The sequence below is a fragment of the Pelophylax lessonae genome (genome assembly GCF_965119305.1).
Source record: "Pelophylax lessonae genome assembly, chromosome: 2".
In the NCBI taxonomy this organism is placed as follows: Eukaryota; Metazoa; Chordata; class Amphibia; order Anura; family Ranidae; genus Pelophylax; species Pelophylax lessonae.
In genome coordinates this window covers 147,088,771-147,103,485 of record NC_138769.1, presented here as the reverse complement: position 1 = coordinate 147,103,485, position 14,715 = coordinate 147,088,771, and the positions used below count along the sequence as shown (strand labels likewise).

The 14,715-nt window shown below is 45.7% G+C and overlaps 1 protein-coding gene across 1 annotated transcript in view; it reads left to right on the top strand.

Moving 5' to 3' along the window:
- Nucleotides 1-14,715, top strand: part of NLK (nemo like kinase) — a 371,107-nt gene that overhangs the window by 178,455 nt on the left and 177,937 nt on the right. Inside the window, exon 3 of the mRNA XM_082244542.1 lies at nt 13,144-13,199. Coding sequence (XP_082100668.1) covers nt 13,144-13,199 — 56 coding nt within the window. The remainder of the gene's footprint in view (nt 1-13,143; nt 13,200-14,715) is intronic.

The window sequence follows — 14,715 nt, the reverse complement described above, 5'->3', positions numbered from 1 at the left end:
ATAGTAGATTGGTTTGCTGCTGACAGTGCCTCCAGTTCCTTCACATTGTCTCCCACCCAGTCTACTGCAGAAAGGTCAGAGTTGGCACCTGCAGCCAATGTCCAACCGTCTTTCACCTCACCCCCTTGCAAATCAGGCCAGCAGTCTGAGCCCCAAGCCATACAGCAGTCTCTTATTCTTTTTGAGGACTCTGTCAGCAGGGTTTCCCAGGGCCATCCACCTAGCCCTGCCCCAGAAGTGGAAGAGATTGAGTGCAGCGATGCCCAACCACTTATTTCTCAAGATGAGTACATGCAAGGATCATCGCAGCACGTCTCCGATGATGACGAAACGCAGGTGCCAACTGCTGCGGCGTTCAGCATTGTGGAGACCGACAAGGAGGGCAGGGGTGAAGACTGGGTGGAAGATGATGTGGAGGACGATGAGGTCCTCGACCCCACATGGAATGAACGTCATGCAGGTGAACTGAGTAGTTTGGAGGAAGAGGCGGTGGTCGCACAGAGCCACCAGCACAGCAGAAGAGGGAGCAGGGTGCAGAAGCGGAGCGGCCGTGCCCTAGACACTACGCCCGCTACTGCCCAACGCAGCAAGGGAACGAGCGCACCAAAGTCAGCTCAAAGGAGTTCTCTAGCGTGGAAGTTCTTTAGAAAATGTGCTGATGACAGGACACGAGTGGTTTGCACCCTGTGCAATCAGAGCTTGAAGCGAGGCATGAACCTTCTCAACCTGAGCACAACCTGCATGATCAGGCATCTAAGTGCAAAGCACGAGCTGCAGTGGAGTACACACCTTCAAAACCAAGAAACGTCTCTGGCTCATCCTGCTTCCTCTTCTGCTGCAGTCTCGGCCGCTCCAGCCACATCTGTAGTGATACCGGCACCTGCCACCCCGCAAACAGACGATCTGTCAGCAACACCACCACCTGGGTCACCAACAACCATCTCCACAATGTCCCGTGGAAGCGTTCAGCTTTCCATCTCCCAAACACTTGAGAGGAAGAGGAAGTACCCCCCTACCCACCCGCGATCCCTGGCCCTGAATGCCAGCATTTCAAAATTATTGGCCTTTGAAATGCTGTCATTCCGTCTGGTGGAGACGCACAGTTTTAAAAACCTTATGTCGGTGGCTGTCCCACAGTACGTCGTGCCCAGCCGCCACTACTTTTCCAGGCAAGCCATCCCTTCCCTGCACAACCAAGTGGGGGAAAAAATCAGGTGTGCACTGCGCAACGCCATCTGTGCCAAGGTCCACCTAACTACGGATACGTGGACCAGTAAGCACGGTCAGGGGCGTTATATCTCCCTAACGGCACACTGGGTAAATGCAGTGGCGGATGGGCCTGAGGCGGATAGCAATTTGGCGCATGTCCTTCCACCACCGAGGATTGCAGGGCGCTTCAGTTTGCCTCCTGTTCCTAACTCCTCCTACTCCGCTTCCTCATCCTCTACCGCCTCCTCATCCGGACAGCGTAACACCTTCACCACCAACTTCAGCACGGCCAGGGGTAAACGACAGCAGGCAGTTTTACAACTTGCCTGTTTGGGGGACAAACCACACACCGCGCAGGAGTTGTGGAGGAGCATGGAACAGCAGACAAATGAGTGGTTGCTGCCAGCGAGCCTCAAGCCCGGCCTGGTGGTGTGCGATAACGGGCGAAATCTCATAGCAGCTCTGGGCCTAGCCGGTTTGACGCACATCCCTTGCCTGGCGCATGTGCTGAATTTGGTGGTGCAGAGGTTCCTTAAAAACTACCCCGATATGTCAGAGCTGCTGCAGAAAGTGCGGGCCGTTTGTGCGCACTTTCGGCGTTCTCACCCTGCTGCTGCTCGCCTGGCAGCGCTGCAGCGTAACTTCGGCCTTCCCGCTCACCGCCTCATATGTGACGTGCCCACAAGGTGGAACTCCACCTTGCACATGCTGGAAAGACTGTGCGAGCAGCAGCAGGCCATAGTGGAGTTTCAGCTGCAGCACGCACGCGTGAGTCGCTCTGCGGAACAGCACCACTTCACCACCAATAACTGGGCCTCCATGCGAGACCTGTGTGCCTTGTTGCGCTGTTTTGAGTACTCCACCAACATGGCCAGTGGCAATGACGCCGTTCTCAGCTTAACTATCCCACTTCTATGCCTCCTTGAAAAAACAATTCGGGCGATGATGGAAGAGGATGTGGCACAGGATGAGGAGGAGGAGGAGGATGAAGAGGTAACATTTCCAAGGCTTTCAGGGCAGTCATTCGCAAGGGGCTCCGAGGGTGGGTTCCTGCACACGCAAACGCCAGGGACGCAATTGTCCAGCAGGGGCACAGTTCTGGAGGATGAGGAGGAGGAGGAGCTGGAGGAGGAGATGGAACCATGTTCACAGCAGGGTGGCACCCAGGCCAGCTCATGGCCATCACTGGTGCGTGGCTGGGGGGATACAGAGGACACGGACCATACACCTCCCACAGAGGACAGCCTTTCGTTGCCTCTGGGCAGCCTGGCACACATGAGCGATTACATGCTGCAGTGTCTCCACAACGACCGCCGAGTTGCCCACATTCTAACTTGTGCTGATTACTGGGTGGCCACGCTGCTGGATCCCCGTTACAAGGACAACGTACCGTCCTTAATTCACTCACTGGAGCGCGATCGCAAGATGCGCGAGTACAAGCGCACGCTGGTAGACGCCATGCTGCTGGCATTCCCATCTGACAGCGGGGCCACAGTGGAAGCACAAGGCAGAGGAGGAGGAGGAGGAGGTCGCCAACGCAACCAGGGCACCGCCAGCACCTCAGAAGGCAGGGTTAGCATGGCCGAAATGTGGAAAAGCTTTGTCAGCACGCCACAACAAACAGCAGCACCAGCAGCTCAGATGGAACGTCTTAGCAGGAGGCAGCATTTTACCAACATGGTGGAGCAGTATGTGTGCACACGCCTACATGTAGTGAATGACGGGTCTGCCCCCTTCAACTTCTGGGTCTCCAAATTGGGCACATGGCCTGAGCTTGCCCTTTACGCCTTGGAGGTGCTGGCGTGCCCTGCAGCCAGTGTATTATCTGAACGGGTATTTAGCACGGCTGGGGGCGTTATAACAGACAAGCGCAGCCGCCTGTCCAGAGACAATGTGGACAAGCTCACGTTCATTAAAATGAACCAGGCATGGATCCCACGGGACTTTTCCGTACCTTATGCAGAATAGCAATGGATACCGACCTTACCCACCCATTGTTCCATTTTTGCTCTTTCTCACTCTTTTGGGGTGTACCCTCATTTAAAATTTGTGAAAAGAAGCAGTGTTGGCTACCTCGTCCTCCTCCTCAGGGCCAGATTAATGTAGGGGCTATTGGAGCTGCAGCTCCAGGCCCCTACCTTTTATATAGGCCCCGGGTTGGCCATATTCACTGTTACCGCTCTTCTGTCACTTGTAAACACAGAAGTCTGGCTTCTATGCTCGCTTCCCCAGGCAGCACCCTCAGAACCTCCCCACACAGCGTGAAGGCCGGACAAGGAGGGACAGTTGGCGATGCATGGATGTGTTTATGGGCTTCAGAGACAGCATCCCATGTTGAATTAGGCATGCATGGCTGCACCCTTCCTCCTCTGGGTGCATGGCAAGGCACGGCCCTAAGGCCCTTCAAAATCCTCAGCACCAAGCCCATGATGCTGTTAATCCGGCCCTGGTCCTCCTCCACCGCCGCTTCCACCTACACCGCCCATAGGTGTGCGCAGCCTATTGCATTAAGGTGTGCACCCCAAAGTTGAAATACACATGCATGTGTTTGCCAGCAGGGAGAGTAATGTATCGGGGCCATGTACCTGTAGGCAAGGAGAAATAGAGCAGAGCAGGTCCCAGGGAGATCTTTCCCATCTCCTCACTGGCAATGCTATGTGCCCTAGGTGATTAGGGTGTGCCCAGGCACACCCAGCACACCCTGTGCGCACGCCTATGTCACCGCCACATCCACCACCACCTCAACCTCCCTCCTACTCCATATGGGCCTCGTCCTTCAGAGATGAAGAAGAACATTGTTTTATTTTTCTGTTTTTTTTTGTTGTTTTAAGTTATTTCCCTATCCACATTTGTTTGCAGAGCACTTGCCATGCTCTTAATTACGTTTTGCTGCCATTTGCAGCACTCTAGCCCTTTCCTTTGGTGTTTTAGAGCCATTTTAGTGCCTTAAAGTTCGGGTCCCCATTGACTTCAATGGGGTTCGGTGTCCGGGAAAAGTTCGGTAAAAGTCCGGGACACGGACCCGGACTTTTTTTTAAAGTTCGGCCGAACCCGTCGAACACGGACATCTAGGTGTCCGCTCAACCCTACTGCTAATCTTGCACCAATCACTGGGAGCACTTGTTTGTAGTGTGGAGCACGCTTGCAGTATAATTCGGATCACAGATGGGATTTGGATTATTTTGATTTATTTGCTATTGATTTTGGGGCTTTTATAATCCCGGTGTCACTAGCACTTGGACTGTTTTGCACTTTATTAGCATTTGGCACTGATTATTGACATTTAAATATTTACTGATTTTATTTACATACACAAGTGATTTTGTTTATAGTTAATTACCCTGATTGATTGTATTTCATTTGGCGCAGTAATATTTATTTATCTATCACAGAGATAAGGTCATACTTCGACCTAATCAGTCATTTCTTCCTAAGGTGGTTTCTGATTGCCATTTGAATTAAGACATTGTGCTGCCTTCATTCTGTCCTAAGCCCAAGCATCCCAAGGAAATCGCCTTGCATTCTTTGGATGTCGTTTGGGCAATTAGGGTTTACCTGGCGGCTACGGAATCTTTCAGGAAATCAGGCTTTTTGTCCTCACTGAAGAATCTCGAAAGGGATTGGCTGCATCTGCTGCGACCATATCCAGATGGATCAGCAGATGGTGGTACAGGCTTATTCACTGAAGGGTCAGGTTCCACTTTTCCCTGTTAAGGTGCATTCTAATAGGGCGCTGTGTGCCTCTTGGGCTTTTCACCATCAGGCGTCAGTAATGCAAGTTTGTAAGGTGGCAACTTGGTCGTCTATGCACACGTTCACAAAATTCTACAAAGTAGATGTGTTGGCATCCACGGATGCCTTTTTTGGCCGCAAGGTTTTGCAGGCTACTGTTTAAAAGAGAAAATATTCTCTTTGAGGGTGTACGTTTTCTAGGCGAGCTCCAGTTGTTCCTGGCTGAGCTCCATGTTCACTGGTTGGCTAAGTTTAGCCTTTGGGGAATTACGTTCTTTTCTGCGGCGTTTTCCCACCCCCTCATGCAAATACTGCTTTGGGATGTCCCAATGGTCAAGAAGAATATGGAGCTGCGTCTGTCAATGAACGGTAGAGAACTGGATTTTTGACTAACCATAAAATCCTTTTCTCTTAAGTTCATTGACAGATGCAGCACCCTCCCCTCTATTTCTGAGTGGGTTGGGTTTTTTGCTTCTAAACACTGGCTGTAACAAAACGGAATCTTATTGCAGAGTGAGTGGGTGTATGCCTGCAAGGATTGCCCCATAGGCGTGGTAAAGATTGTTCCTGCCTAGTGTCTTACTCCTGTAGGGGGCAGCATAACCCAATGGTCAAGAAGAATATGGAGCTGCGTCTGTCAAGGAACTTCAGAGAAAAGGATTTTATGGTAATGCCCCGTACACCACTTCAGATAATCGGACGACTTATCGTTCGCATTTTGTTGCATGATACTAATGTCAAATTCAACATTTCGTACAAACCGTATGATTTTTGTCGTACTATTCGGGAAAAGTTTCCTGGTTGCTTTGCTACGTATCAGATGGTGCAAAACAAAAACAATGGCAGCCAGGCTTTTTCGGTGCTATTTTAGTGTTTCTGAGCATACGCAGTCTTTGTCGATCGATTTTTTTAGCGGACGCATAGTGTACTGATGAACAGATTGTCGTTCGTGAGGCTGTCGTATGACAGAAATTTTCCTGTTTGTCCCTTCGGATTTTGTTGGAAACTGTAGAGATCGGCTGTCGAAAGCGGTGTACAGACGATCAGATTATCGTGCGATCAGGTCGAAAGCGAGTTTTGTCGTACGATTATCGGAACTTCCGTGTGTACGGGGCATAAGTCAAAAATAGTTTTTTTACCCAATCATTTTACTGACCTGTTGTACCCAATCATGTTACTGACCTGTTGTCAATTACCCAATTACAAAAATTTTCTTCTTGGTTAGTACCACTTTGTCAGATTTTTTTCCTGTCCCAACTTTTTTGAAACCTGCTGCTGCCATTTATTTCAAAGTGACTATTTTTTACCTTTTTAAATGGTACCTTAATGTTTTCTATTTTCTGTTAATAAAAAATATGGGTTTGAGATTTGCAAATCATTGCATTCTGTTTTTATGTAGATTTTACAGTAACTTTTTTGGAATTGGGGTTGTACATCCAAATGATAGACCGCATCGCCAGAGGTATTAATATGATTTTTCTATGTTTAGAAGCAAAGGACTTGTTAGGTTTTGCGCACTCTTACTTTTCTGGTGACGACCCAAATTTTTTTTTTTTTTTTTTAAGCTTTTACTTTCACTTTCAATTATAATGGTAATCATGGAGAAATGGGGTGCAACTCCTTTTACAGGGGCACATACAGGGATAAAAATCTAAAAGGTGTTCTAATCCCTCTCCAGTCCATCCAAAACTAAAATAAAGTTTTGCCTTTTAGTTATACTTTTTTTTTTTTTTTTTTTTTACTTTTTGGAATTGGGGGATGTAAACTGTATTAATGTGTATTTTTAATGTTTTCAGATTAATGCAGTGTTTTAGGTAGTTGTGTGTGGTCTTATGGGTCAAAACATATTTCAAATGCTTCATTGATGTCTCCTGGTTATTACAATGTTTTGTTGCATAAGCCTTGGATTGCAGTTCCTGTATAAACCAGTACAACAGGGATTCTGTGCGTTTTTTATATTAAACTTTGTGACCGACTGCTTAATGAGCTTACCAAGAACTAATTCTCTGCCTGATTCAGATGGCGTAAGCACAGTTTTTACATAACCTACCCTCGTATCATTGTTTCAATTTACATTATGCAATGGGTTTTAATTTTGTTCTTTTTAGTCTGCTTTAACCACCCCCCATCCGCGCTACAGCCTATATACGGCTGCAGCGCGGACTTGAATTTTCGGGAGGCCGTTTTTAAACGGCCTCCCAGTGACACGCCCCCAGCACGCTCCCGCGAGCGCGCTGCGGGGAAAATCTGTGTCGGCCGTGTCCCTTGGACACGGCCGATCACAGATCGTGGTGAATGGCCAATCACAGCGGCCATTCACCACGTGATCGGGCCATCCAATGAGCGATGATCTCATATGTAAACATATGAGATCATCTCTCATCGCCGGCGCTCCTTCCTCACACGGAGCCTGCAGTGTGAGGAAGGAGGGGGAGCCTCACAGCGCCGGGGACACAGGAGAATGTAATCAGGGCACCGATCACCAGTGCCCTGATTACTAAAGGTAAAAATACACACACAGTGCCCCCCCATCAGTGCCCACAGTGCCCGCCATCAGTGCCCCCCATCAATGCCCACAATCAGTGCCCATAGTGCTGCTAGTCAGTGCCCATCAGTGCCTGCTCATCTAGGCACTGATGAGCACTGACTGGCAGCACTATGGGCACTGAGTGTGGGCACTGATGGTGCTGCCCATCAGTGCCGCTCATCAGTGCCACCCGTCAGTGTCCAGTGCCATCCACCAGTGCCCATCAGTGCCGCCTATCAGTGCCCACCAGTGCCGCCCGTCAGTGCCGCCTCTCAGTGCCCAGCAGTGCCACCTGTCAGTGCCCAGCAGTGCCACCTGTCAGTGCCCAGCAGTGCCACCTCTCAGTGCTCATCAGTGCCGCCTATCAGTGCTCATCAGTGCCGCCTCTCAGTGCCGCCTATCAGTGCTCATCAGTGCAGCATATTAGTACCTCCTCATCAGTGCCCATAAGTGCCACCTCATCAGTACCCATAAGTGCCACCTCATCAGTGCCCATCAGTGCAGCCTATCAGTGCCCATCAGTGCCGCCTCATCAGCGCACATCAGTGAAGGAGAAACATTTATTTTCAAAATTTGCTCGCAGAAAATAAGAAAAACTTTTTTTTTTTTTCAAAATTTTCTGGCTTTATTCTTTTTTTTTGTAAAAAATAAAAATCGCAGAGGTGATTACATACCACCAAAAGAAAGCTCTATTTGTGTGAAAAAAATGATAAAAATTTCATATGGGTACAGTGTAGCATGACCGCGCAATTGTCAGTCAAAGTGTGAGAGCGCTGAAAGCTGAAAATTGGCCTGGATGGGAAGGGTGTTTAAGTGCACAGTAGGCAAGTAGTTAATGTAATGCTCTTTTAATATTATGCATCATATAATTCATTACTCTAGTTGTCCCTGTTTTGTTGTATCAGGGCTACATTTCCTATTTGTAAAGATTTGGAGTAAAAAATCAATGGCAGTGTTGAAACCTGAGTGTGTCTCAGTCCTAATCTAATCCTAAAGTGGTTCTAAACACTAAGGCCTCATGCACACTGGACGTTACAAAAAAGCCAGAAATGTTAGCTGTAGATGTAGAATTAGTTTTTTAGCGGTTTTTTTTTTTTTGTTTTTTTTAACAAAATTATATTGTTACAAAAGCTCATGGCTAAAAGTTGCGGGTTTTTTTTTTTCGTTTTTAAGCTTTTTTTTTTTTTTTTTTTTTTTTTTTTTTAATTGGAGCGTTTTTACCACGGAAAAACTCCTCTAAAACGCACTAGTTCTGAAAGCTGCTTTCTGTGGGGGAACTCATGCGTGTTCAATGCCAAGCCTTTGCTGTCTGTCAAAAATAAAGTACAAAAAATTATGAACAATCCAAAATTGATTTGTTACTGGAACAGAAGGTTAGGAGGAATCTTCACGAAGTCTAAAAACCTAATTCACACTGGCACTGTCAAACCCACGTTGATATGTATTTAGAAGACATTTCTACATGAACATGCAGTGAATACATGTGATGTTTGTTTTATTGGTACCATTCACACTGTGTGCTTTACCTGCATTTAGGTGTGGTCAGTTCAGCTGCTTTCTATAAAAGCAGAATTTTGTGTCCAGGGTTTGATTAGAAACTCTAAGGCTCCATTCACACCTGGGCGTTTTTGAGCATTTTTCAGCTCCAAAAATGCTCAAAAAAAACATTCCAAAACGCCCAACAAGTAAAACCCCATTCATTTAAATGGCTCCTGCTCACATCTGAGCATTTTAACGCCTGAAGCAAAACACCTGTAGCTGAAAAAAGTACATGAGCTTCTTTTTGGGCTGATTACCAGCGTTTTTGATAGATCTCAATGCCTGCCTCCAAAAAAGCCTGAAAATCGAGGTAAAAAAACGAGCGAAAACGCTACGCTCAAGTGTGAATGCAACCTAAATGTAGCTAAGCAGGGCTTAAAGCATAAACACTTAGGCCCCTTTCACACATACGGTCCATTTGTCCATTTTTCATCCATCCGTTGACGGATGAAAAACGGACATCAATGCATCTTCATGTAAAAACGGATGATCATCTGTTAACATCCGTTTTTATCCGCTTCCATTTTTTGGAACGGATGAATTCCCTATTTTTCAGCCGTCAAAAAAAAGGATCGGACGAAAAACGGATGTAAACGGATACATTTTGACGTGACTGAACTGATGAACTGAACGGACCGTATGTGTGAAAGGGGCCTTAAGCCTTGGTTCACATTAGTGCGATCACGGAGATTGCATGTAATTCGAAGCGCACTGCTCCTATATTACATGCGATCTCATGTGTGGTACAAATTTCAGCCATATAGTTTGTATGGCTGAATTCGCACCGCACTAAACACGCACCTGAACCTTTTTTTTTATCCGCAGCAGAATCGGATCACATAGTGGTTCACACTAGTGCGATCCGATTCTGTGCGAACTTGCAGATCGCACTGCGATATGCGATCGCAACTGGGGGTGTCGTTAACTTTTAATTGACACCCCCTGCGTGTCGCAAATGGCAGTGTGAACTGCCAGGGGTGCGGATCACGCTGCATATTCGCTCATGTGAACCGGGACTAAATGTTGGAAGTGTGATCTGGGAGGAGCAAAATTGTTTATACTTCTGCAAACACAAGAGTGCCAGTGTGTATGAGGCCTTATACCTTTCCACTGCAAGCTCTTCTTGGTCAGTCCCTCAGTTATCCTGAGCAATGTGTATCATTTATTTTTTGTATAGACGGTCTATCATACAACTCCGATTCCAAAAAGGTTGGGATACTTTTTAAAATCTACATTTAAGCTCGATTGCAGTGATTTGAAAATCTCATAAACCAATTTTTTATTCACAATAAAAAACTTATCAGATGTTAAACTGCAAAAATATACAATTTTAACCACTTCAGCCCGGAAGGTTTTACCCCCTCCCTGACCAGGCACTATTTTGCGATTTGGCACTGGGTTATTTTAACGGACAATTGCGCGGTCGTGCGACACTGTACACACAAAATGTATGTCCTTTTTCCCCCCTTTTTTTTTTGCGCTATAAACAAAAACAGAGCGACAAATGTGGAAAAAAAAATATTTTTTATATTCTGCTATAGGACATTCCCAAAAAAATTTAAATCAAATTTTTTTTACATTTTAGGCCAATTTGTTTTCTGCTACATATTTTTGGTAAAAAAAAATTGCAATAAGTGTATTTTGTTTGGTTTGCGCAAAAGTTATCGTGTCTACTAACCAACGAGAAAGGTTTGTCATTTTTATTGTGCTTTTGTTTTTTTTTTTTACTGATAATGGCGGCAATCTGCAATTTTTAACGCGACCGGGAAATTGTGGTGGACGGATCGCAACCCTAACTGACATTTTTGAAACTTTTGGGGGTACCAGTGACCTTACTACAGTAATTTTGTGTGTGTGTGGGGGGGGGGGGGGGGGCGGCTTCTGTGACAGATCGCAGTTTCAGCTTAGAAGATCCGCCTGCTTTGTTTACTTAAGAAGGCGGGGTCTTTTCTCCGATTTCCGGACGTTCGCAGGAAATCGCATGCACTCCAGTCACGTAGTGCTACGTGACTGGACGCAGGGGAGCCGCTCTGCCACAGTAATATTACTGTGGGCGGTCGGCAAGCGGTTATGGAAAAAATTACATTTTGAAATTGATGGTAGTAACATGTCTCAAAGTTGGGAGTAGGCCATGTTTACCACGGTGTAGCATCCCCTCTTCTTTTATCAACGCTGTAAACATCTGAGAACTGAGGAGACCAGTTGCTGGAGTTCTGGAAGAGGAATGTTGTCCCATTCTTGCCTGATATAGGATTCTAACTGCTCAATACTTATGGGTCGTTTGTTGTATTTTTTTTGTTTAATGAAGGATGACGAGCCAAATATTTTCAGTTGGTGAAAGGTCTGGACTGCAGGTAGGCCAGTCAAGCACCGGGATTCTCAGACTACAAATCAATGCTGTTGTCATAGACACAGTATGTGGTTTATCATTGACCTGCTGAAATATGCAATGCCATCCCTGACAAAGACATCTGGATGGCAACATATGCTGCTCTAAACCCTAGATATATCTTTCAGCATTGATGGCGCCTTTCAAGATGTGCAAGCTGCCCATTCCATACATACTAATTCACCCCATAGCATTAGAGATACAGGTTTTTGAACGGAGCACTGATATCAAGCCAGAAGGTCCTTCTCTTTAGTATGGAGGATGCAGCACCCATGGTTGCCAAAAAGGGTCTAATTTCATTTTGACTGACCACAGAAAAGTTTACTACTTTGCAGCAGACAATTTTAAATGAGCTTTGGCCATGAGAAGACTGTGGCATTCCTAGATCATGTTTAGATATGGCTTATTCTTTGCATGGTAAAGATTTAACTTGCATTTTTGGATGGTACAGCGAACTTTGTTCAAACAGTGTTTTTTTTTTTGTTTTAAAAAGTATTCCTGAGCCGATGCAGTGATGTCCATCACAGAATCGTGCCAGTTTTTAATGCAGTGTCATCTGAGGGCACCCAGTATTGCGTTTTTGTCCTTGTCCCTTGGATTTCTCCAGATTCTCTGAGTATTTGATATTATGTACTGTAGATGATGATGATATGTTTAAAGTCTTTGCAATTTTATGTTGAACATTATTCTGAAATTGTTTAACAATTTTAGATGCAACTTTTCAGTTTCGTTAACCTCTTTACTTCTGAGAAGGTACAAGATGCTCTTTTTATACCCAATCATGTTACTGACCTGTTCCCAATTAACCCAATTGTAGAAATATTCTTCCAGCTCTTATTACCACTTACTTTGCCAGCTTTTTTTTTTGCCCTGTTCCAACTTTTTTGAGACGTGCTGCTGCCATCAATTTCAAAGTGACTTGATTTTTTCTTAAAATGGTAAATTTTCTCAGTTAAAAACATTTTATATGTTTTCTATTTTCTGTTAATAAAATATGGGTTTGAGATTTGCAAATCATTGCATTCTGTTTTTATGTAGATTTTATACAGGGTCAACATTTTTGGAATTGGGGTTGTACAGCCCAACGATAGACCGCATCTCCATAGGAATGAAGATGATTTTTCTATATTTGTTTAGAAACACAGGACTTGCTAGGTTTACACTCTAGAAGGAGCACAGGCATTCACTGGAATGGCTAGTGACCCACTGAAGGAGCCCTAGTAGTGTAGCCTGGACTCTAACAGAATCCTTATTTAGCACTTTGCATCCAGAATCTGTGAGAACAAAGCCTAGTTTAGTTTTGATGCGTTTAGGTAGAATTTTTCACACGTCATCCTATTGGCTATTTCAGAAAAATCTCCCCCTTCCTTCCTGAGTTTTTAATTTAGGATTTTATTTAAAAATACACTACCAGAATTAAAAAATCTCTTCTGCAACAAGCTTTTAAAGCTGCGTGACTGTGTGACTTGGCATCTTCAACGTGAAGTTATCACTTCTAGATTTCCTGCAGTGTCTATGCAAACTCGAACTTTAGTTCTAGTTTTTTGATCCTTTAAATGTGTAGAGTTTAACTTTCATGGTGCTATGAGCTGTATGCAATGAAGACTGATTTGCGAACAATCCTCATAAAGCATAGGCTCTATACCTAATGATCAATGTCATGTGAAATGTCAAGCCTGCTATGTGTGCTATGAACATTATACACATTGCAGTGTTGTCACTCACTTTTTTCTTTTTCTTATTGCAGGTACTCTCTGCACTTGACATTCTCCAGCCACCTCACATCGATTATTTTGAAGAAATGTATCCTTAGTAAAATGATGACCTACGGTATTTGTAATAGAAATGTACAGATTCTATTTATATATTGCTTTGTTGCCTTTTTACCTTTTTTCTTGCAGCGTCTTTAAGATACCTGTAATAAATATACCATTTACATAGTACGTTGCTAGTACATTTCTATTCAGTACAGTTGTGTATATATAGAAGCTGCCGCTCAGAAACGTAAAATACCCGTTTGAAGACTGGGTAAGTGATTGTAGGGCTCGGTTCACACTGGGGCGGCACAACTCCTTACTACTTCGGGGGCGACTTGTGCATTCCCATGCACCATGACTTCGGAGCGACTTGCATGGACTTCACATAATGGAAGTCTATGAAAGTCGCTCCGAGGTCGCCACAAAGTAGTACAGGACCCTTTTTCTATGTCGGAGCGACTTGTGTCGCTCCTATTAGAACAGGTCCTGTAGCAGTCAATGGACCGCGAGGGAGCGCGACTTGTCAGGCTGACAAGTTGCCTGACAAGTCGCGCTAGTGTGGATCGAGACTTAAGGTTCAGGTTTGTTGTTTAAAAAAAAAAATAAAAAAAATAAAAAGTTAACAAGGGTTTTGCACAGAGCAGCCCTAATCCTCCTCCTTTTCTGTGGTGCCCGGCAGCTCTTCTGGCTCCTCCTCTTCATCGGCTACAACCAAGAAGGTTTTTCACCTTCTTGCATAGAATGCATTAAGGTGAAAAACCTTGAGACTTTACAGCTCCTTTAAAGGAGATGTATAACCAAAGCTTGTTTAGCTGTGCATCTCCTGTGGATCACAGGAGGGCAGTTCGTTCTGCACTCCTGTGACCTGTTTTCAGCAGAGAGCGGACTTCAGACCGCTCTCTGCTGACGTCACAGAAGTCAGTCCAGGCACCGCGTCATCATGACCACGGAGTCGGGATCCACAAGTTGCCTGGCCTGACACCCGCTGAGAGGCTGAGCCAGCCTCCCCTTGCTCCTACACAGCTCATCGCTCCAGTGAGTGAGGAGAGAGCAGAGCAGAGAGCTGTCTGAACCGAGCGATCGACGGTGTTCAATCACTCGGTTCTCAGTGCAGAGGCACCGGGGGACAGATGCAGCATAAGCCTCGGTTCACACTAGGGCGACCAGGTCGCCTCACAGGTCGCCGCAGGTCGCCTCCCATAGGGAAGCTGCGGACCCGTTCTAATAGGAGCGACACAAGTCGCTCCGACCTAGAAAAAGGGTCCGGAGCTTCTTTGGGGCGACCAGGAGGCGACCGCCATAGACTTCAATGTTATGAAGTCCGAGGTCGCGGCGCGCTGCTCGCACCGTGATCTCGGAGGTCACCCCTGGAAGTAGCATCGCGGTAGTGTGAACCGGCGCTCAGACCGGTATTTTTTATCCATGTCACATTTGAGGTATGTTTTTCAATAAAGATGTTTTGATTTTTGCATTTTGACACCGGCTCGGGTTCTCCTTTACAGCTTCCTTCTTTTTTTTATTCTCCCCAGAATTGTGAATGGAGCCTAAGAGTTGCTCTGTTA